This window comes from Geotrypetes seraphini, chromosome 8 (assembly GCF_902459505.1).
Source record: "Geotrypetes seraphini chromosome 8, aGeoSer1.1, whole genome shotgun sequence".
Classification (NCBI taxonomy): Eukaryota; Metazoa; Chordata; class Amphibia; order Gymnophiona; family Dermophiidae; genus Geotrypetes; species Geotrypetes seraphini.
This window is the reverse complement of record NC_047091.1, coordinates 24871546-24895922: the sequence shown is the minus strand read 5'-3', so window position 1 is coordinate 24895922 and position 24377 is coordinate 24871546. Positions and strand designations below refer to the sequence as shown.

General features: G+C 46.8%; 1 protein-coding gene across 3 annotated transcripts in view; it reads left to right on the top strand.

Moving 5' to 3' along the window:
• The window catches only part of COL16A1 (collagen type XVI alpha 1 chain), a 144096-nt gene that overhangs the window by 116088 nt on the left and 3631 nt on the right, over positions 1 to 24377 (top strand). For all 3 annotated transcript variants that reach the window (XM_033956124.1, XM_033956123.1, XM_033956122.1), the window contains 15 exons: positions 2245 to 2280; positions 3057 to 3119; positions 5495 to 5566; positions 8227 to 8280; positions 8531 to 8575; positions 9186 to 9230; positions 10620 to 10673; positions 11031 to 11084; positions 11661 to 11711; positions 13259 to 13348; positions 14345 to 14380; positions 16908 to 16952; positions 17686 to 17874; positions 18381 to 18447; positions 19337 to 19513. In XM_033956124.1, coding sequence (XP_033812015.1) covers positions 2245 to 2280; positions 3057 to 3119; positions 5495 to 5566; positions 8227 to 8280; positions 8531 to 8575; positions 9186 to 9230; positions 10620 to 10673; positions 11031 to 11084; positions 11661 to 11711; positions 13259 to 13348; positions 14345 to 14380; positions 16908 to 16952; positions 17686 to 17874; positions 18381 to 18447; positions 19337 to 19513 — 1078 coding nt within the window. The remainder of the gene's footprint in view (positions 1 to 2244; positions 2281 to 3056; positions 3120 to 5494; positions 5567 to 8226; positions 8281 to 8530; positions 8576 to 9185; positions 9231 to 10619; positions 10674 to 11030; positions 11085 to 11660; positions 11712 to 13258; positions 13349 to 14344; positions 14381 to 16907; positions 16953 to 17685; positions 17875 to 18380; positions 18448 to 19336; positions 19514 to 24377) is intronic.

The window sequence follows — 24377 nt, the reverse complement described above, 5'->3', positions numbered from 1 at the left end:
GGGACCCCTCCTCTAGCCAACGGGACTCCCACGGGGACCTCCCTCTGGCCCACGGGACTCCCACGGGGATGGAAGGCTTTGGAAGCAGGGTTCGTCCATATAATATAATGGACACGTCAGCCTTAGTAAAAGAGGGGGTTTATAAGTTAATTACCTGAACAGAAAACAAAAAAAGGGTTCCACCAAAGAGATTCCACAAGGAAAATAGCGGCGCAAACACAAAAGAAACTATGGAATTGATGATCCTGTCAGAAGTAATTGTTGCTTTTTATGGGGACGGGCGGGGATGGAGGTAATTCCTTGTGGGGATGGGTGGGGACGGAGAGGATCCTGGCGGTGGCGGGTGGGGACGGAGAGGATCCTGGCGGGGATGGGTGGGGATGGAGAGGATCCTGGCAGGGATGGGTGGGGACGGAGAGGATCCTGGCGGGGAGAGGGGGGGACAAAGAGGATCCTGGTGGGGACGGGCAGGGATGGGTGGGATTTCTGTCCAAAGAGCTGGCTCCGAACAGGCCTCTGCAGTCAGTACAGCCTGAGAAGAGAATGCTCCACAGCCTATGATCCATTTTGTCGCCCTGATCCCATCGCAGCACTTTGGATCCCTTTCAGCTGGACTGTCAGATTGAAAGCAGTCACTTTGCTTTTTGGAATCTTAAGGGATTTTGTTCTGTCACTTTAGTTCACTGTAGACTCTGGCCAGTACATTTTGGGCAGCTCTTCCACTGACCCACAGAAATGCAAGCTTTTGCTTTTTGTAATTTTTCTCCGCTGCTCCTGATTTGCCATACGAGAACTTTTAGTTTGGAAAGCAGAACAGAGCAGGCCCTGGGGGTGGGGGGGGGGGGGGGAGACTAGATGAAGCATTATCCCTCGTGTGTCACAGAGAAACCTAAGGGTTAGAGCAGGGAGGTCCGGTTCAAGTCCCAGTGCAGCACCTTGTGACCTCCGTCGCCTCAGGTACAGACTTACATTGGAAACCCCCAGGGAGCAGTGGCTTAATAGGGGGGGAGGGAGGAATGTGATGTTAGAGGGAGAGCCAAGGCCGGTGCGGGTGGCAGATTGGAGAAGCTGCTTACGCCAGTGAAGTGAAAGAGGGATGGGGGAAAGGAAGACGTCCGTTCGCATCGGGGGGAGGCGGAGAAGAGGACGGGGGGCCTCCTTCCCTTGCTAGGTCACCACGTGGAACACGGAATTACTGACACAGCTGAGAAAGGTGGGTTTTTCACCCAGGAAAGGGCTTTTCATACAATTGCACGGCTTTGTATTTGGACAGGTATGTGGGGAGGGGAGGGGGAGAACTAGCATGGACTTGTGATATATGAGGGTGGTTTGAAAAGTTTGCTAAAAAAGCAAGTTACAGCCATGTAGTTTCCTCTGAAGGCTATACATAGGGTTACCAGACGTCTGGATGTTCCCAGACATGTCCGGGGATCCGGATGGCTTTTCAAAACCTGGCACTTTGCCCGGATTTTGAAAAGCCTCCTCAAATTGCGTCAGACAGGGAGGAAGTCCGTGCATTCGTGGAAGCCACACAATGATGTCACGCGCACGCACACATGACATCATCGTGTCAAGAGCAGGCAGTGGGGGGGGGGCAGGATTAGGGCATTGCAGGGCGTGGATGGGTGAGTCTGGGGGCGGGTCTAGGGGTGGTCTGGATTTTCCGATTGGAAAATCTGGCAACCCTAGCTTCCAGTTTTTTCTTAAGCTATTTTCCCACGGTATGAAAAAACTGGAAACTGGCTGGACTAAGTGTTTAACTTGCTTTTTTACCCAACTTTTCAAACCATCCTCATACATGTGTGTAAGCAGGTACACGTGTAGGGTTCATTTAGACATCTGCAGTGTCTTCGGATCAGGCGTAAATCTGTATCTGGGCCTTTACATGTTATTGAAGCTGGTTTGGGGAGTTAAGACACGTGTGACCAGGTTGTCTTCCTAAAATGAGAGCCCTTTCCTGACTCTGCCCTGGGATCCGACTCTGAAATTACCTGCTGGATGCTCAGCCAGTTGACTTTACTGTGGACTGTGCGGTCAGTGAGTTTGATTTGGGGGTTTTTAACAATTCTTTTTCCTGTATTGTTTAATTATGTTTGAGAGGATATTCTCTGTTGTAATATTTCTCAAGTAAATTTGTAATCCACTGAGAAAATAAAAAAGCACAGGTGAGGAATAGAAATATTTTCAAATGAAATAAATCTTTGAGAGCAAGAAATAACCTTTGCTTTTCGCTTCCCTCTTCAGGGATTTCAGGGGCAGCCAGGATTCCCAGGACCGCCTGTAAGTACAACGCAAAATCCCGTGAAAATAACCGAAATTTTCACTTGCATGGTGTCTCGTGCAAGGAAAGCAAGCCTTCCAAGAGACCGTGGGACTGTCCTTGTAACCAAGCCAGGCATCACAGAAAATGAACCCTGAGGATCGGCTTCTGTTGCTGTCTCTTTTTCCACAGCTACATCTAGTCCAGGCAGCGACTTGCTCAGAGTTTTGCTGGGGGGCACTTTTAAATGGTCCCAGACACCTGGCTACAACCATCACATTTTTAATCATCAGGATTTGTCTGGTTAACTATAAAGGTTAAACAAGAAAAGACTCGATCCGTGCACATAAAGTTTAAAACTGTCTGGGAGTAGGAGTTATTGGAGACTTTTCATGCATATAAGCAGCCAGTCTTCAACACTTAACTCTACAGAAAATGTGTGTTCGCAGATTGGGTTGAATTATGTAAACTGACTTTATTAGGGGGCATATTTAAAATGTGCTGTAGTGGGTGGATATGAAGAAAGAGAGTGAGGTCCAGAAATATCGAGCCTCTGCCTTCCGGACCCTGTGTGTGTTGTCTAGTGTGAGAGATGACTGAAGGTCTTGGGACATAGAGGGCTGGACAAGGAGATGCTCCGAGGGTGCAAGGCACGCCTCCTGAGCAGGACCAAAAGAAGGAGGGGCTCCCCTAGCCCTGCTTCTCTCAGGACCCTTTCTGATATTTTGCTTCGTTTGAACTTCTGGCACTGAGGGGCAGAGGGCTAACCGGGGTTTCTCACTTCATCTCTTTACAGGGACCCCCTGGTTTCCCAGGAAAAGTTGGTTCATTGGGTCCCCCAGGGCCTCCAGCTGAAAAGGTGAGCAGAAGTGTGGTGGGTTTTCTCTGCTGAAACAATGGGGATGATTTTTCTGACCTGCTAATCAAATAAGAATTGTCTTTAATATTTGGACTGACTGCATTAATTCCCACGTGGTCTCAACTGCTGCAGGGTCTTCACTTCACATCGCTAAAGTCTAAAGATTTGGGAGTTGCATTCTAGAGTTTGCTGAAGCCCGAAGGTCCAGAAAATGGACCCAGAGGAGGTTCACCCAGAATGCTCCTAAGGCTGTGGATTGCTTAAAACTGGCAAATCTTGAAGCCTTGTTATATCAGAGCACGGGGGGGAGAAGCTGTATCAGTTCTTAGAATCCACCAACAAAAGTGGGTATGCCATAAGCAGCGCAAGGTGTCGCATCCACCGTGCCATGTCCCCAGTGGGAGTTCAGGGAAATGCACCTGCTATGCCCTTTGCTCTCTCAATACAAACCATCCCCAGTGGCTCAGCGAAGCATCAACCACATTCAGAGCATCCTGCACAGATAGCCTCAATTTCAATGCCTTTCTCTAGTATTTCTGAGGCTGTTCTGCCCCCTGCTGCCTAATTTGAGAATTGCAGCTTCCAAAATCTCCCCAGCCCATGTGAACAACCAGTGTTTGAATTCCATACTGGGATTTCTGCCAGGCAGCCAGCCATCCACTTTCCATCAGTAAATGAGTGTCTGACCTTAGCCAGGAAAAAAAGGCAGTGGCCAAGCACCCGGCTATTAGGCTGCCTAGAAACTGTCACGCAAGTAGTGGCCATCATAAGATGCAACTTGTTAGTCTTGTAAAGGGGACGATCTTTACCAGGTAAACAATGCAATATGTCCTCACAAGAACAGTGCCCTCTCTTTCCCCCCCCCTGGCTTTCTCTCTGGCATCACTTCCTGGCCCCATGACCTGGAAGTGATTTCAGAGAGGAGCCAGGCCGGAGTTGCTCATGCTGGTGAAGATTTAAAGAGGAATGAGGGTGGGAAAGGGAGGGCGGGAGCATGGCATGGTGGGAGGGGGGGGGGGTCGAGAGGTGCCGGCACCCCCAGCAAGACAGGTGTCCATAACTCCAGGAACACTGCTCACCAACCTCTCATTTACAAGAGGTTTTGGGAGGGCAGATAGGAATGTCTTACAGGTTTAGAGGCCCACTTAAGTTTTATTAAAATTTGATATTCCACTTATATAAAATCGGGTGATGCAGACTATGACAAAAGACGCACTGTAACAAGGGGGAGAACTACAATTCGAATAGGATAGAGAGCTACTGAAGGGTTGTACAATGGGGGGGGGGAATTCCAGAGAGTTAATAAGTCAAAGGTCAAAGGCATCTGCTATAATAAAACCCTTAGCGTGCATGCGCACTTCAATCTCCGTGCAGCTGTGATCCGTGGCTCCATGCCCCCGCATGCGCAGTAGGAGCGTGCGCCGGTTTCCCTAGCAACGTTCCTGCCCCGAGAGGAAAGGTGGCAGTGTCAGATTTGGCGTTACTGCTTCTCGGCCTCCTCCTCTGTCGCTGACACCTGGCCCCACTCTCACTCCCACGGAGCTGTGCGGCTGCGGGGAATTTGCTAGGCCGGCCCACGGACTAGTGCTGCTGGACAGGGGGGAGCAGGGAAGGGGTGCTGCTGGACAGGAGGGAGGTAAAAGAAGGTAGAAGGGCTACTGCTGGTCAGGGGAAGCAGGGAAGGGGTGCTGCTGGACAGGAGGACGGTAAAAGGAAGGGAGAAGGGCTACTGCTGGACAGGTGGAGCAGGGAAGGTGTGCTGCTGGACAAGGGGAAGGTAAAAAGAAGGGAGAAGGGCTACTGCTGGACAGGGGGAGCAGGGTAGGGATGCTGCTGGACAGGGGTGAGGTAAAAGGAAGAGAGAAGGGCTACTGCTGGACAGGGGGAGCAGGGAAGGGGTGCTGCTGGACCGGGGGACAGTAAAAGGAAGGGAGAAGGGCTACTGCTGGACAGGGAGAGCAGGGAAGGGGTGCTGCTGGACAGGGGGAGATAAAAGGAAGGGAGAAGGGCTACTGCTGGACAGGGGGGAAAGACAGAAAGAAAGAAAGACAGGGGGCAGGGAGAGAGATGGAAAGAAAGACAGACACACAGGGGGCCAGGGAGAGAGACAGAAAGAAAGAAAGAAAGAAATGGCTGAGTCTACACATCTATTCTAGCACCCGTTAATGTAACAGGCTAAAAAATTAGTCTCTGTATAAAAACGTTTTTAGTTTTGTTTTGAAGCGTTCTAACATTGTTTCTTCTCATAAGTCTGTGGGAGTTGTGACTAAGAAGTTTCTTGATCGGGTCATGCTAACGAGACGGATCGGTGGAATGGTTAGGAGGTGGGATTAAGACACTATTCACCTGATCTTTCTCAGTGGTTCTCTTTATAGGGCAGTGATGGAATGCGGGGGTCCCCAGGCCTTTCCGGATCCCCCGGCCCGCCCGGACCTCCAGGCATACAAGTGAGTATTTGGGGGAAACGTCGTTCTCTGCCAATGTTTTCACACTGTCTGTGTTACCTGCAGTTTGCAGCGACTGTTTATCAGGGGAAGTTCTGTGCAAGCGCTCTCTGTAAAAACTGCCAAAGGAAGAAATTCTACACGGCACGACACCCTGCTCTTTCTCTGGACACGTGTGCTTATTTCTGAGCATGAGATTAGAGTCCCAAAGCAAGAAAAAACTCCATCTCACTGCAGCATAATCAATACCTGCAAATCTCCAACCCAAAGGACACTTACAGTCTCATGTAAAACTTGAATTCTCAAATCCTGTTTTTTATTTTCTGCCTATTCTCATACCTACCTGCACCCCTGTGCCCCGCATGTCCCCACACATAGCTTGAACCCGGGCCCCTGGGAGTATCTCCCACAAGCACCCAAGGCAGCCACTTTTCAGATAACTGATGAATGTGGGAGAAAAGCAAATTTATCTTTGAAAATTGCTTTGAATACGGCCGTCTCTACTATCCTAATGCATGAAACATACACATAATCCTGGACTAATGAAGAAGAAAGGGTTAAAAGTCAGTTTTATGCCATCATTGTCTGAGGCATGACTGGGAGAAACACGAGTTTGGGGATGATGCACAAGAGTAAGCAAAGGGTGCCGAGACTAGAGAATGACACGGGGACAAATATGTCCCCATCCCCGCAGGAACTCAATTTCCCTGTCCCTGCCCCATTCCCGTAAGCTCCGCCTTAACCGCACAGGCCTTGAACACTTAGGATTTTCAAGTGTTTGAGGCTTCTGCAGATGAGGACGGAGCTCGCAGGAATGGGGCAGGGGAAGGGACGGGAAATTAGTTCCAACATTATCTAGCTGAGACAAAATTACAGAACTCACTCATTCTCATTCTTTACTGATCGGCTACACACTCTCTCTACCATTCCCCTTCACAATATTGCTGGGAAATTTCTTATTTATTTAAAAAATTTCTTCTCCGCTTAATGCCTAAGCGAATTACAGCAGAAACTTACATAATCAAAAACATATAAACATGATCTCCAGACTCCTCCCCACCAACCCTGAACAAATCCACTAAAAATAGCCTGCACACTAATAAAAAGCTTTGGCAAATTAATAAGTCTTCAATTGTTTTTTAAAAGACATCCTGTATTTACACAATCTCAGATATCCTGCCAATGCATTCCACACACGTGGTCCTACCACTGGAATAGATGCCGCATGTGTTTTCCTAGAATGTGTCTCGCCAAGTGCTTCAATAGATCTCAATGATCTGAGAGGAATGTATTGTTTCAACGTCAGCATTAAGTGCCGGGAAGCACAGAACGGGAGAGTCACCTCCACAAGTCAATTGCAAACGAAGAAACAGTGCAAATGCCCAAAGAAAACAGGTGAGCTGGTGTGTCTCAGGCTCTTCTTTATTCCCTCAATGAGTCGACATTGAGAAGCTGGGAAGAGCCTCCCTCCTCAGGAGCTGGGAGGGGAAATGGAGCAGGTGAGGCCATCTTCCCAGGTTCTCGCCCCGCCAGACTCCTGAGGCAGGCCGGGGCCGAAACATGTACATGTCGAGTCAATAAAGTGAGTGAATAAAGTAGAGCCGTGAGACTGGGTTTTTTTTTGGACATCTCCACTGTTTGTTCGTTTAAGTACCAGGGTTAGGGTTATCAAATGTTCAGATCTCCCCAGACATGTCCTCCTTTTGAGGACATGTGCAGGGTTCCGGATGGCTTTTCATAACCCGGCCTCCTCTAAATTGCATCATCGCATGGCATACGTGGATTTCCTCCTGTCTGATGACAGCAGGGGGCGGGGCTAGGTGGAACTGGGCGGGCCTGGGAGTAGGGATAGGGGAATCCAGATTTTACTATGGTAAAATCTGGCAAACATAACCAGGGTGCCACCCCATAAATTACCCGGTGTACAATTGTCAGAACTTTCTATTCAATCCTCGTTTGAATGGGCAGCCAGTGTAGTCGTTTCATCCATGCAACATCTGAAATCATCCTTGTTGCAGCGCTTTGCTTTAAACTTTCATAATACCCATCGGCAGCACATTGCAGATGTTCACTTTTGACACCACAATGCTCTGTATCACAGTCCAAAAGTCAGATACGGACATCATAGCTCTCCCTCTAGACAACGGGAAAAATTTGCACCTGCATAGGGTTACCAGACGTCACACCGACGCATGCTCAGATGCCCCAGGTTGAGGGGGCGGGGCCATGGGTCCAGATTTTAGCTCTGGAAAATCTGGTAACCTTAGTTGTGCATCCAATTGGATGAAATAGGGAATGAAATATCTTCTCCCCTCAACTCCCCCAGACTCAGCAGTAATTCATCATTCCCTACAAACATCACTTCAGTACCAACTTGTTCTTATGCATCCACGATGTTCTCCATCCACTCTGCCAATTTCCTTTGTGCATACTCCATCCCATCTGTGAAGGGGGTATTAGGGGAAAGTTATCAACGTGGGCTACAGTTATTTGCTGTTTTAGCACAGGTCCCATTCTACGTAATCAGACTCAATAAAAAGAGCATAACGTCTGGTAAAATAGCCTGCCTTATGGTAACCCACGTCGAAAACTTTCCTCCTTAGCAGTAAAATCAGTTTCAGACTATTGAACAAGTTCTGTTTTCTTCCTTTGTGTTACTACAGGGACCGACTGGCATTGAGGGTCTGGATGGGAAGGATGGCAAACCAGGCCAGAGGGTAAGGAATGGAAGAGAAACGGGCAGGCCTGAGGGCAAGGAATAAGGGGGATTCTAGAAGGGCCTCGCTCTGAGAAGCAACAGTCAGGGTGCACTGCATGGCTAAGGAACAGAGGGGGAATGAGAGTGACCCCAGCAGGGTCTTGCTCTGAGGGATGACAGCAAGGACGAGGGAATGTCGGAGTGCACGGCAGGGCTAAGGAATGCCTTGTCTTTGGATATTTCTACATGTTATTTTTGTTCATTTTCAGGGTGAGCCAGGCCCTGCTGGTCCCCCTGGGATGCTCGGTCCACCGGTAAGTTTTTGATGCTTTATCTGGACTGAATTTGTGGCTGTTAAATGTTTTTGCCTGACAATGTCACAGTGCATTCAGCAGCAGTTTAGAAAGAACATTGAAATCATAACTGAGACTTCCAGGCCGGGTCAGGATCTGCCGACAAAAAAAGAAGCGTTGACCAGAGATGCTTATAGCCAAGCCGACGTTTGTAAGTGCAAGAACTCAACCGAGCAGAACTTCCAATGACATCAAGTCTATTCAGTTCAAGGACTCAACACGGGCCGTGTTCCGGCAATGCCTGTGTCAGGAGTCCAGGATCCTGGTAAATATCTCCAAACAGCACAATGCCAGGCAGAGTGAGGAAGTGGAACGACCACTATTGTCACTAGTATGAGCAGCAAATTCAGTACTAGTGACAACTGTGATCGTTGCACTGGGATTGTGCCGTTGGGAGATATTTACCAGAATGAATAGTTACACACTGGTCTAGGCTCATCTGGATTGAGAAGCTTCTGTGTAGCTGAGGGGGTGAGACTGGTTGGAAGCTGGCAGCACCCGCAGGAGCTCTGCTCAGAGCCCATTTCTCTGTTCTGATCTGCTGTTTATATTTCTCGCTTCTTTTTTGTAGGGCTTCAAAGGGAAAACGGGCCACCCTGGGCTTCCAGGCCTCAAGGTATGATGCTCACACTCAGATCCCCAAAAGAGTCAGGGACAGAAGCCCCTTCCCACCCCGTATGCATGAGGTCAATAGTAACCTGCAATCGGTAACAAGGCAGGACTGGGGAGCTTGGCTAGTGATATAGTAGCCCTACTCTGTCACAGAACCCTGGATCCCTTACACTGCATGGCTCCTGGGAGTGGGGGCTGTCCATGAACCCCCTGACTAGGGTTACCAGACGTCCAGGAAAACACAGACATGTCCTCTTTTTAGATGACTGTCTGGGGCCCCAGACACACTTTCCAAACCCTGGCAGCTTGTCCAGGTTTTGGAAATCCCCAATGAGCTCTGACCACATCTGGAGGGCATCTGAGCATGTTGGGGTGGAATGGAGCGGAGCTGAAGGCAGAACTGGGTGGATTTGTGCGGCCTGAAAAATGGTAACCCTTCCCCTGATGAATAGTTAGTTATCTGATCCCTCCCTGCTTCAGATGAACCATGACATCTACCACACCCACCTTGATCAGTCTCTCTAAACTAAACTAAACTAAACTAAACCTTAAGTTTATATACCGCATCATCTCCACTTAAGTAGAGCTCGGCACGGTTTACAAGAACTTAAAAATGAGAAAGGGTAGGAAAAGGTTTACATAAGTTTATAGATCGAGTGGTAAAGTAAGGGATAAAAGAAATTACATGTTAGAGAAGAGCCAGGTTTTTAGTTGCTTGCGGAATAAGTGGAGGGAGCTCAGGTTCCGCAGCGGGATAGTAAGGTCATTCCAGAGACCTGTGATTTTGAATAGAAGTGATTTTCCCAGTTTACCTGTGTGGAGAATACCATGTAGGGAGGGGAAGGATAGTTTTAATTTATGGGCGGTCCTGGTGGAGTCAGGGCACGAGGAGTTGAAGGAAAGTGGGATTAGGGAAGGAAGGATGCCGTGAATAATCTTAAAAGCCAGGCAAGAGCATTTGAATTGGATTCTGGAAATCACTGGGAGCCAGTGAAGATTGGCCAGGAGTGGGGAGACGTGGTCAGATTTACGTTTTGCAAAGATCAGCTTGGCTGCCGTGTTCTGAATAAGCTGGAGTCTTTGGAGGCTTTTTTTTGTTAAGCATAGGTAAATGGCATTACAATAGTCAAGTTTGGAGAGGATGATGGATTGGACAAGGACGGTGAAATGTTTTTGGCGGAAGCAAGGTCTTGCTTTCCTTAGCATGTGGAGGCTGAAAAAGCATGATTTTGTCAAGGAGTTGAGGTGGTCGTTGAGAGAGAGAGAGGAATCGATAATGATGCCAAGGACCTTGCTTGAGAACTCAAGGTGTAAGGCAGCGCCTGAGGGTAGTGCGTTCTAACTTTGAGCCGAGCCAGAGTAATTTTGTTAAAATCAGTGTCTTATATTGCAGGGAGACTGTGGGCCCCCAGGCCCTCCTGGGAACTCGGGACGATCAGGAGCAGAGGTGAGACTGCAGCACAGTAATGGATCATTTTGTAAAAGGCCTCCAAAAAAGCAATCTGTCCATATCGTAATCAACTTTAATTCATGTTCTTATTGCTATTTTTCTGTGGTACATCCCTTGAGCAGTTTCTGATATCTGGAAAGCAATTTATATATCTTGTGGATATAAGTGGCACCAGTTTTCAAAGGGAGTAACAATTTTTATGTTATGCTCGCTTTGAGAAACCACACGCTAAGCTGTAACTCGTGCCTCTAACATAAAGTTATTGCATTGGAGTTTTGAAGAGTTGAATGAGAAGAATTTTATTGCATAAAAGACTGTCAGTGGCTTAAGTGTTTCCGTTCTCTTTTTTTGTAGGGGGATCCTGGTCCCATGGGGCCTCAAGGGCGCATTGGATCTCCAGGATCATCCGTAAGTAGCGCCTGTCATTATTTTATTGTAGAGCTAACAAGGCACCCCAGGGTGTCACTGGACACTTTATTCCCAAGTTTCACCACAGAGGTGAGCTTAGGGACTGAATGAGAGACACAGCCAGTGCTCCTTATCATTCCCTCCAGCACTTATAACCCCTGCAGTTCCAGCCTCTCCAGTAATAAGGGAGCTCAAAATACACACAGGGCCAATCTCTCCCAGCAGGAGGTGCTGTAAGGTATGGTACAGGAGCACAAGCCTTGGGGCACCTTAAGCACTTTTGACTAATTTTGCACCAGGTTTGGAGAATGGGATTTGTTCTGCTCTGCCCTAAATAAGATTAGCTGATGCCCAATGAAATTCTGTAGAGGAGTCTTTTCACTCCCTTCTTTCCAGCTACCACTCTTTGTCCAGCCCCAGATCCGGCCCATCAGTCTCACTCTCTCAACCCCAGCCCACCCCACGTGGCCTCCATCCCCCAGAGCAGCTCTGGTGTAGCCCACACACTCTAGCCAGTGCGGCTGATGAGTTCAAGCATACTGCTCCATGACCTTCACAGTATTTCTCCTGTCTTAGGGCCCTCCAGGAAGCCCTGGGTTGCCCGGACCAGTTGGACCCTCTAGTATGGTGAGTACTGTACTGCACAGCCAGATGTAATCTTCCGAAATTCCAACTGTACGTGGCACGGCCAGACTTGACAATAAGGGTCAATCAGCTCGGCACTGGCTCTCAAAAAATGGAGGATTTGTATCCTTGAGAAACCATTTCTTTTTTTTTAATTTCTTTATTCAGTTTTGCATATTACAACAAGTGTAATCAGAAAAATTCATATAATCTTATAAATACACACTTGATTTTCTTCATGAACACTTTAAGTACAATATATCATACTTATATTCATATTTTATAATGATTTAAATATTATGTAATACATTTAATAAATATGACAAATGTAACTAAAATAGAAAACCCTTTCTATTGCACAAGGCTTTCATGTTCCGCACATCAGAAAAGTACAGCAACTCCCACAAGGCTGTACAGGCCGCTGTGTGCAAAACTTTGCGTTCCAGTATCTGCAACTCTCCTGGCCTGGGGGCTGAACTGGATCCCAATTCCAAGCCTTTAAGTTTTTGAGGGGGTTTTAATCATTGGAAATGATCATAGGTTGCAATTAAAGCCTGCAGATGTTCGACTCTTTCGCCAACAGTCCAACCAAGTCCTCCCTCTGCAGCAGAGCAGAGATGAACAAGAAACTCTATAGCAGAGCCGTCCATATTATCTATCCCATTTTCCCCAAAGAGCTCAGTATGGGTTACAGGTTAAACATACATAATGTACAGTTAACAGTTACAATTTGCACTGGATTTGCCCTAATTTCAGTACAAGTTTGCAATACAAGTTTTTATCCTAACTTGACATAGGGTTCCCTGGACATGACCTCCTTTTGAGGACATGTCCGGGGGTCCGGATGGCTTTTCAAGATCTGGCACTTTGGTCGCGTTGGGTAGGAGGCAATCCGCACATGCGCAGATTCCCTCCTGTCCAACCAAAGCAGGCATTGGGGGCGGAGCTAGGGCGGGACTAGGGCAAAGATGGACAGGCCTGGGGGGCAGGTCTAGGGTATCTGGATTATACAATCATAAAATCTGGCAACCCTAACTTGACACATACTAGGGATCTAATACCAACATACATAACATACAGGTTACAAGTTGCCAAAGTTCTTTATACAGTGCAAGGTTTTCAGTACAAGTTTTATCCTAACTTGACACACAGACAGTTTACAGGTTAAATTAGTCATAGTTACGGTGCAAGATTTTTCAATAGAAAGATTTTCCCAATGTTTCACATACTGAGATCTACTACCAATGGAAATTTCTTTGTAATCCATCAGATATGGGCAGGGGAGTTAGGGGAAGAGGTAGGGTTTTTTTGATTTCCTACAGCTGAGGAGTCTTTCAAGGGATCTGATGTGCTGGGACAGTCGATTCCAGTGGCTCGGTTTGAAGTGGGAGTAGGAATGTTGCTTTGTGGTTTGCAATTGAAGGGTACATCCAGGGGGTGTTTTGAGGCTTATTTCATCCTGGGAGCGGAGGGACCTGTTTGGCACGTAGTATAATGTTTCCAAGCCTTTAAGTTTTAAAGTGTTTTTAATCTTGTTTGCTCTTCTGTAGGGAATGAAAGGTGATCGAGGCACTCCAGGAGAAAGAGGCCATGTGGGCCTCCCTGGCGAACCTGGGACCCCAGGGCATCCAGGGCCTGTGGTAAGTTGAAGCATCAGGCAAGATGAACACAAGACAGTGACATACCTAGTATAAAAAAATTATTTTTAAGTAATAATCCATGAGTCACACAAGAAGGGTGCACCTAGGAAAAGGCAGCATCTTAAACCCTGCAGTGAGCACTAGAACATCAATACACCCATTGCAAAGCTAAACAAACCAGATTAATACAGATTGATCCTGCACAGTCAATGCTAAGAGAAAACCATGTCTTTTTCATCCACACAGAACACAGATACACCCAAGATTTTCCTTCGGGAATGTCTGGTAACCCTATTCACATATTTATTTATTTTAAAATTTCTATCTCACTTATCAACTAAGAGGGTAACAGTTGGTACATACCCAAAAATAACAAACATTTCATATCCATTAATATAGCATCAAATAAAGCACTTATTAAAACCACCATCTTATCTTCAAATCACATAGGAGTGCTCTGATAGCTACTAGTATCCAGACAATCAAGTAAGGAAGAATCTCACAAACTGGGAGGTCTTTAACAATTTCTTGAAAGATTTAACATCTGTACATACTCTTAGTGAACCTAAGTCTTGGGCCCACCGCCAATACAGCAGCTATACTTGGGGGGAAGGGGTTATAATGTACTTCCTGATTCTTTTCATCAATTAATCTCATAGTTGAATCTGACCATAAATTTCGATTTGGGATATATCTTCTCAAAGTTTGAATCAGGAGCTCATCAGGGCTTTCCAAAATCTGGACACACTGCCAGGTTTTGGAAAATCCGTCAGGCACCTGGACAGTCCTCTAAAATGAGGACGTGTCTGGGTTTAGCAAGACGTCTGGTAATCCTAACAAGGGCTGCAACAGCTCTGACCAGAACCATTGGGGGGGAAAGGGGTGCTTCTAACAGAATTCTGGTATCTTGGAAGCTGTAAGTAATCTAACCAAAGCTGAAGAACGGACCATGGGGTGTCTGTGAATCAACCTTTGCCACTGTGTTTTGTTTTTCAGGGGGAGATGGGTGCAGATGGCTCCAGTGGCAAAGAGGTAAAGCGAATTCATTTACTAAGATTTATTAACCGCTCAAGGCAGTACTTTGATATAAACAACTTACATTGCATTAACGGCAATGAGATACGTTTGGAAATAGGCAAATAAAATCCTTGTACATTAAAGCAGCACAGAGTGGCGTGGAGCAGTGGCCTAGTGCCCCAGGCGCAAAATAACTACCTGCTTTGATTGAAAAAGCAGAATATCCAGTCCCATCCCATGAGGGGCTGCTGAAAATGACGTGGATATGGTTCAATCAATGATCTGAAACAATGTCAACACATTTTGTTTCTGCAAATCAGCCTCCCTCCTCCTTTACAGCGCCGTCCGCCACGGTAACAGCTCTGACGCTCATAGAATGCATCTGAGCAGTTGCCACCGTGACCGGCGCTAAAAACACTAGCAAGGCTTTGTAAAGGAGGAGGATAATGAAATAAGATCACACTCTTTTCGCCTATGGTGGCAAAATAACGCTCAGAATTTAGGAAGTTGGGTGGGTGGGCTGAGAGCTTTTCAGCATCCCCTTGTATAAGAAATATGTATTGTGCTGACTTTGAATCTTCTTCCGTGCTGTCTATTATGGCATCTGTCGGTCGTGTTCTGCTGATATTTACCTAACTCAGACTGGGCTGGCCTGCTAACATTACATTATTGAACATCTTAAGAGACGGACCAGATGGGTAACACAAAGGGATTAGGATAAGATTGAAGGTGAATTATCGCCCTCAGTCTGTGAAGTTGCGCACCCCAAGTTCTGACTAGTTTGCAAATTTGGGCATACACCTTATATACTAGGGATAGTTGCGTACCTAACTTGTTAAATTAGGTACCAGTTGGCCTTAAGTACCAATAACAGCCCTGAAGTGGTGTTAATTCTGCACTTTGACTCTGTTCTTTAAACTTGTATCAATGGTCTACAACATATGGCCCCAGGGTTGCATGTGGCCTCTGTTATGGCCCTCAATTAGTTGACTAAAATGTTCCTCGAGTCCTGCAAATTTGTTAAGTTCAATCTTGCCCACTCGGATAGTGCACTAAGGGCCCCTTTTACAAAGCCACAAAAGCGAGTCCTGGTGCGACACTTGTGGTACAGCCCATAGGACCTGAATAGGCTGCGTCACATTTGCTGCACGGGAATCGCTACTGTGGCTTTGGAAAAGGGGCCCTTAATGTCTGAAAAAAAGATTGCCGTAGGCAGGGTGTGGACAAAGGTCAGTGTAGGACAGGTCAAAGGTCAGGATTCATATTTAGATTCAGGTGTACTACAGTGGCATGTCAAAGCTAGAGAAACCACGCCCAGGTTTCGCTAAAACATAGAAGATGCATAATGGAAACAGAATTTTCAATGATATATTTAATGGCCTTCGGAGCTTTCTCCTTTAACTCAGTGTCCTGCAGACTTTAAAAGTAGTGGATGCAGCTCGAGGCACTCGGAAGGGCCTGGGCATGACGTCTACATGTCGATGTCCGCGCCAGTGGGGGGTGCCAACAGGAAAAAGGGCTGGAGAGGAGAGGCACTGGTGCCGGCTAACTGCCTATAGGATGTGCCTCTCGCCGGCACAGCGCCTCTCCTCATCCCACGCCTGAAATCTCAGGAGGCACCCAGTTTGCGATACACTGGTTTATGTGAAAAAGGTTGGAGACCACTGACTTTAGACATCAACATTTGCGCCAGCTTTTGACACAGCGTAAGTGTTCGCACCTAAAGCTTGGCCCGTGCATGACAATTTACGCTCAATTTTGCATGGATTTGCTGTGACAGAATAACTGGTGCTTAGCACCCATATTTTTCATACCTAATTTTTGGGGAACTCACTTGAATTTACCCCTGTTGAATAAGGTTTCAGGTTGCAGGGTGTGGGGAATGAGTAGATTGTCAGTGGCCAGAAAAGCTGGGAGAAGAGCCAGGCTTTCACCTGCTTCCTGAAGGCAGTGTGGAATTAGAAGTAGCTCCTCGGGGACTGAGTTCCAGGGTGTGGGGACTGCTTGGTGGGAGCTCGCTAGTGATATCACGTTCTGAAGAGGACCTAAGTGGTCTCAAAGGTCTGTAGAGGACTAATTTCTTCATCCTCTCAGGTTTCCTCCAATAGTCTTCTTGTGGGATAACTTATTGGCCTCTTTGGTAGCTCAGGGTGGTCTGTGGTGGGAGAAGAGGAGAATCCTGCCCCCCCCCCCTCCCAATCCAGGACTTGTGTCAGAGACTGAGGGACAGGAAATTGGGAAGATTAAACCTATCATAAAAATCAACAAATATCGCCTCAATCTCTCTTCTTTTTGAGGATCTTTCTACAACAGTTAGGTTTGGATTTAATATTTTGTTATCCTGTATAGGGTTACCATATGGCTCCAGAGAAAGGAGGACAGATTGAGACATCTGGGTTTTACTTCCATTGAAAGCAATAAAAGTAAAACTCGGATGTCTCAATCCAGCTTCCTTTTTCTGCATCCCTAATCCTATCTACTCACTTTCTACTAAATTTAAACTTTGTGCATTTGCTTCATCTCTTTTCCTCTGTCTCTCTAGGGTGCACCAGGAAACCCCGGACTCCCTGGGCCACCTGGGCTGAAGGTGTGTACCCAAACTACTGATTGTGATTTCTGTAGCTCTACTGGACACACACAGGGCTGTGCAGATGTGGTCTCTGCCCAAAGAGCTTACAGACAAGAAGAATAAGAGGCTTCAGGAAATGTATTTAATGTAGAGAATACCGTTAAGATATGGCAGGAATGAATCGTGATGCAGGGAAGCTGTTCCAAGCACACAAGATGGGGAGGGGAAGGGAGGGATGGAGAGGAGTACTTGTCTAATGGACGAAGGTTGGTTGTGGTGGTGGTGGAAGAGGTAAGGCATGTGTAGGAGTGTAGGCTGACCTTGCGCAGTTTTTTTTTTTGGGGGGGAGGGGTCAGTGTGCTCACTTAAGAGGAGTTACAGAGCTGTAACAGCAGTGGAGGAAAATGATACCCTAGTATGATAAAATTTCTGGTTTTCTTAAGCAGGTTTCATTGTGATCCACTTTGTATAATATGTTGTTGGAAGAACCAAAAATCGATGGTTAAATAATAAAAGAGTGAAATTTTGCATAAAAGGTGGCTCTATAGATTGGTGCCTGATTGTGTGTGAAGTCTAGAATAATCGCCCTTACACATATGATTAGTGGTGCTATCTTGCAAATTACATGTGTGTTAGATGCCAAAATCACTTAGCAGGTTCCTTACGAGGGGGCATATACGTGGGCGGGACTCTGAGATATGGGCATGCAACGCAGCGAATATTATGTTACAGGTTTGCTCTGCTGTTTCAGGGTGATGCTGGACTTCCAGGGGAAAAAGGAAATTCAGGGGAAAAAGGAAGATCTGGAATGCCAGGAGGACCGGGCAAGAGTGGTTCCATGGGCCCTGTGGGACTCCCAGGACCTGCTGGCGAGAGAGGACCTGCCGGATCTCCAGGCCCTGCAGGATCCCCAGGAATGCCGGGCCTGCCAGGCACAATGGTGAGGATTAGATGCATCCCAGTACGTGAGCGACAATAGTATCAGGAGATGATTACAATACAGGGAATGGTTTATTCCCCCCCCTCCCCTTCCTCATTCATGCACTAATTATCTCCTGCAGTACAAGTGGGAAGGGGATGAGGTACTTTGCATCCATGGTGGCTTAATCCCGGCATTCACTCAGACCAGGGTTGCCATATTTTTCCCTGGGAAATTCCAGACAAATGGCCCCGCCCTGCTCCGCCCCAAGCCCTGCCCCCACAAAGCCTCCTTTCTTCTTCCGGATGAGCTCCAGCTGTGTCTGGAGGGCCTGGAGCATACGTGGATGTGTGTGATATCATTCGCGCCTGCTCAGAGGCCCTCCAGCTGCGGCCGGAGCTTGTTGGCGCTTTCCAAAACCCTCTAAAAAGAGGACATGTCCCGGTTTTCACGGACGCCAGGTAACCCTAACTCAGACTGGGCTGGCCTGCTAACATTACATTATTGAATCCTTCATCCCTTTTTAGGGTGACGTCGTTAATTATGATGAAATCAAGAGGTTCATCCACCAGGAGCTATTGAAGGTCTTGGATGGTAAGTAACTGGCTCCTGCCCCTCCTGGTGTAATCCTGATGGCGCCTGCCACCAAAAACTGACATCTGCTCACAGTACGGCTACTCTTATGTTCCTAAATTCTACAAAGTTTATTAAAGTTACAGAATATCAAGCACACCACAAATTCTATAAATAATCACTTTATTTTTATATACCGCAATACCACAAACAGTTCAGAGTGATTTACAGAGGAAGAGACAGCGATATTCCAAAAACATTTCAAAATTACATTAGCATGGTACGATTAATCAGATTTATCTGGAAGTATTTTCAAGGTACATCAAGGCAGAAGTGGAGTCAGCTAAAGTTAGGCACCTAAGTCAACGCGCCTAGCCGATGTTGACGTCTAATTTAATTGACAATTCACAACTTGTAATCGATGTTAATTGGAGTTGATTGAAAGTTACATGCACAACCCGTCAAGCGGGATTCTGTGAAAAGTAAGTGCCTTGTCCAAAGCCGGCAAGGGCAGGGGTGGATCACGCATGCTTTTGACTTAGACGCCGTTGTACGCACAAATTAAGCGCAGGCCTTTAGGCCATGAAAATCCTGACTGGTGCTGATTTTGTAGGGGACGTATACAGAATTTGGGCCTATCTGAATAATTAATTTATAATATGATGCAGAAAATAGTATTAGTGAATGGAGCAGACTCCGCTGCTTCTCTCTCTCTCCCCCATCGGCCTCTTTCCTGCTGATGTGGGAGGGAGCTGCCCTTCCGCTGGCCAACATGGACGTCACCATGCAGACCAGTGTTGATGCACCTCAGAGATGCTCCCTCCACCACCTTGCCACACGATGAACAAAGTATTAAAATTTTGTATGAGGGAATTTGCCCAGGCTGATTGTTTGGATTTCTTTCTTACAGAGAGGATGACCTATTACACCTCCAGAATGCAGCTCCCTGTAGAGATGGTTTCATCTCAGGGAAGACCAGGCCCTCCTGGAAAAGATGGGGCACCTGGCCGATCTGGCTCCCCAGGAGTGCCTGGGCTACCAGGACAGATTGGGCGTGAAGGGCGACAAGGCGTGCCTGGAATGAGAGGTATCTAGTTTCCATTTATCCATGAGCTGGAGAAAGATCTGAGCTGCTGCATATCCAGAATATAACCCCTGAGTGTCTAGAATTTGGGCTGCATGAACCCTTATACTGAAAGCAAATTCTTTACCCCCTTGGATCAGACAAAGTGAAGGGACCCCAGCATCCTATTCATTTCCACTACCCTCTGGCTCCTCTCTGCAGATTGAGTTCTCGAGCAAGGTCTTGGGCATCATCATTGATTCCACATTGTCCTTCAATGACCACCTCCAATCCTTGGTAAAAAAAATGCTTTTTCAGCCTTCACATGCTGAGGAAAGTTAGATCCTGCTTCCATCAAAAACATTTTACCCTCCTTGTCCAATCCATCATCCTCTCCAGATTGGACTATTGCAACTCTATCTACTTAAGCCTAACTAAGAAAAACCTCCACAGACTCCAACGGATTCAGAATGCCGCGGCCAAGCTCATCTTTGCTAAAAGTAAATTTGACCATGTCTCCCCGCTCCTGGCCAAGCTCCACTGGCTTCCGATAATCGCCAGGGTCCACTATAAATGCGCCTGTTTAACTTTCAAAATCCTATATGGTATCCTCCCTCCCTTTATCCCTCTTTCTTGGAATTCCTCAAACCCTAATACCACCAGATCCTCCCACAAATTAAAACTATCCTTCCCCTCGCTAAAAGGCATTTCCCACACAGGAAAGCTAGGGACCTCCCTCCACTTCAAAATCACTGAGCTCTGGAACAACCTTACTTCCCCTCTTTGGAACTTGAGCTCTCTCCAAGTTTTCCGCAAACATCTGAAAACCTGGCTTTTCTCAAAAAATGTAAGTCTCCCTCCAACTTAGGAATCAAGGAAACTCTTATATCTTGGCATCCCAAGTCCTCTAAATTTTCTTCACACTTCTTCCTCTAACCCTCTGTTGTAGTTCCTTCCTATTTCTCCTACTGTAAACCGCGTTGAGCTCTACGAACGTGGAGATGATGCGGTATACAAACCTAAGGATTAGATTAGATTAGATTTCCAAAACATTTACTACGAAAATCTGCTGTATGTAGAATATTATCTGACATGGCTAATTTATGCAATGAACTGGATGATGTCTTTGTGGGACAGGTCATAACATAACATTGTGCTTATTAATCGCATAGCCATAAATTCAATGCGGTTTACAACAGATTATAAACAGCAAACATAATCTAAGACATAGGAATAAGTTAATTAGCCAAATACTTAGAAAAGGGATAAGTTTTCAGCTGTGTTCTAAAATGTTTATAAGAATAAGCTGTAAGCAACAATGATCGAAATTCTTTGTCATGGGAAGCTACCTGAAACGCTAAAGTGTGATTAAGAAATTTCTTACTTTTGCATCCCTGTACAGAGGGAAAATTAAACAAAGCATGAGTTTTCCTCCTATGGAAAGTCTATTAACCAAATCGAGAGGAGCTGTGCCATATAAAGCCTTATAACAAAAGCAACCCAGCTTAAACAATACCTGGGCCTCCACTGGTAACCAATGCAGCTCACAATAAAACCACGTGACATGGTCATACTTCATACCGCTGTGTTCAGAATCAGTAGTAATCTCACCAGCTCTTTCTTAGTGATTGTCAGATAGACAATATTGCAGTACTCAAGAAGACTCAATAGTCAGATTACTGTTCTGCTGAGCTATGTCAGAGGGAGGGTTAGGCAGTGCCCCGACTGTCCCTCCTCCCCATTCTGTTGAGTCATGTCAGAGGGAGGGTTAGACAGTGTCCCGACTGTCCCTCCTCCCCATTCTGCTGAGTCATGTCAGAGGGAGGGTTAGGCAGTGTCCCGACCAATGTTCCCTCTAAGGATTGATGAGGTGTGCGCAAAAAAAAATATGCATGAGCGACAAGTTACATATTCCACAAATTTATGAGCAGGCACGGAGGACGCATTTTTAAACAAATGTAGTTTATCCTTGTACTCCTTATATATTTTTAATCATCTATGGATATGTTTGTATGTTTATTGTTCAAATGGTTTTATTTATTTCCCAAAATTTATTTTTGTTATACACATTGAAAATATTTGATATTGCGTTTAAATCAAAATCTCAATAAACTTGAAACTTGAAACGAGTGCCCATGAGATTGTGGGAGGGTTAAATACTCAAAACTTAGAAGAATAACAATTTACTTAAAGTTTTTGCTTCGCCAGCTTTCTGGTATCTTTACATAATGCGGTGGCGTACCTAACATATGTAACACCCGGGGCCCATCATTTTTTGGCACACCCCCCCCCCATCTGTACGAAAAACATGATTTTTAGTAACAAGCCACAAGTCACACATGAATATCTAGGAAAAGGCAGCATCTTACATATTGCAGTGAACAGTATATCAATACACCCATTGTAAAACTAAACAAGCCAGACCAGCACAGATCAATCCTACACCGTCAATCCTAACAGAAAACTATGTCTTTCGAACACACAGAACACACCTTCGCCTAGTATGGAATATGTAATCACAAACTAACCCCTCCCTCTTTTACAAAACTGTAGTGTGGATTTTAGCTACGGAGGTAACATCTCTGATGCTCATAGAATTCTGAGCATCAGAGCTGCTACCACCACGGCTGGTGCTAAAAAACGCTTCACAGTTTTGTAAAAGGAGGGATAAAATAAAAATACATAGACAAAGGTTAAATTGAACCAGCAAGAAGCTGGACTCTGCATACAATGCTTCACAGAAACAGTGACACATGTCTCCTAAAGCAATAAATAAATAGAAATTTTTTTTCTATCTTTGTCTTCTGTGGTTTCTGCTTTCCTCATCTTCTTGTAACTCTCTTCCTTCCATCCACTGTCTGCCGTCTCTCTTCCCCTATATGGCATCTTCTCTCCTTCTATGCCCCTTCCAGAAACTGTATGCCTCCCCCTTCCATCTCTCCTTTCACCCCCATTGGTCTGGCATCTCTCTCCTCTCCTTCCCTCTCCCACACCTCTCCTCTGCAATCCCTTTCCCTTTTTTCCCTCATTTCCCTTTTCAATTTATTTTCTGCATCTGTCTAGATTATGTTCTTACTACCCTCTCATCAATGTCCTTTTTTACTGTCTACCTAAAGCTTGCCACCTCTTTCCCTCACCCCTCCAGTGTTTCCCTAACTCAATCCTTTTCTCCCCATCATGTGTCCTCCTTTTATTTATCCCCTCCTTCCATCATGTACCCTCTTTCTCCAACCCTTCTATCTAGTACCTTCTCCTCTCTCTGTCCACTTATCATCCAGCATCTGCTCCCCTCTTTCTCTCCTCCCATTTTCTTCTGGCATTTGCTCCCTTATCTCTCCCATCTGCACTTCCATCCAGCATAGGCTCCCCACTACCATCCAATGTCTGCCCTTTCTCCCTCCATCCACCCCTCTTCAATCAGCATCTTCCTCCTTTCTTTCCCTCCAATATCCTTCCCCCTTATGTCTCTCCCCTTTCTCTGTACATCAATTCCATCAGCCCCACCCTTCCATACCACCCTGCCTCCTTTCTTTCCCTCCACCACTCTTCCATTCCAGCAGTCCTGCTCCTTTCTCTCCCTTCATGCAGCAAGGTCCCGCGATGATTGTAGCTGCCTGCTGCCAATCCACCCCACTCTGACGTACTTGCTCTAGAGCGGACTCAGCAGTCGCATGCTGGAAGGGCCCGCGATGACTCGTCTGCTGGCTCTGCTCTGGAAGAAGTAAGTTACGTCGGAGGGGGTGGACCCGGCAGACGCAGGGAGTTGCAGCAATGTCCCACAATGACTGCGTCTGCCGGGTCCACCCCCTCCGACGTAACTTACTTCTTCCAGAGCAGAGCCAGCAGATGAGTCATCGCGGGACCTTCCTGCACCTCAGTGCGGATGCTGACTCTGCTGAAGAGAAAGTAAGTCAGTGGTAACGTGACCATTTATTTTTTTCATCAAAAGGGGACATCTATTAATTGACTGTGTATCCTTTCTTTCTTTCTGCACTCAGGCCCAACAATTGTCCCTTTCTATTCTCTCCCTCCTTCCTTCCCATGTCCTTAGTGCCCCCAGTGCCTCCTTCCCGTGTCCATAGTGCCCCTTCCCATGTCCTTTGTGCCCCCAGTGGCTCCTTCTTATGTCCCCCCACTGCCTTCCAGATTTTGCCCACCCCCAAAGCCAGCCAGCTCTGCCACCTCTCCATTTTTTTCTCTCTGTCACCACCCCATCCCCTATGCTCTGGCATCTCTCTCTTCTCCTTTCTTTCCTTTGCACCCCATAGTCTGGTATCTTCCCTTCCCTGATTCTCTGGCATCTCTCTCGTTTCCTTTTCTTCCATCTTTCCCTCCCCCTCCATGCTCTCACATCTCCTCCTTCCTTTTCCCTTAGTCTGGCATACCTTCCTCCTTCCCTTCAAGCCCTGGCATCTCCTTTCATTCCCTCCCTCATCTTCCTTCTCCCTCCAGCTGGGTACCGCAACACTCTCCCCTGCAGCTCTGGACTTCCCCACACCTGCTCCCTGCGGCACCATCAATTCTTACTCCCTCTAACGCTGGCAGCTCCGGACTCCCCCCCCCCCCCCCGGATCGCTATTATTTTAAATGTTATAGCCGCGGGGCTGTATCCATCAGTGGAGACGTCTAACCTCGGCCTGCCCCGGAACTCTTACTGCAGCAGCCGCCCGTCTAGGCAGGAACAGGAGTAAGAGTTGCAGTAAGAGTTCCGGGGCAGGCCAAGGTTAGACGTCTCCACTGATGGATACAGCCCCGCGGCTATAACATTTAAAATAATAGCGATCCGAAGGGGGGCAGGTGTGGGGAAGTCCGGAGCTGCAGGGCCGGCGTTACACCAATGAGAACAAGGGGCGGACCGCCCCCCACTTAGTACGCCACTGATTGCGGG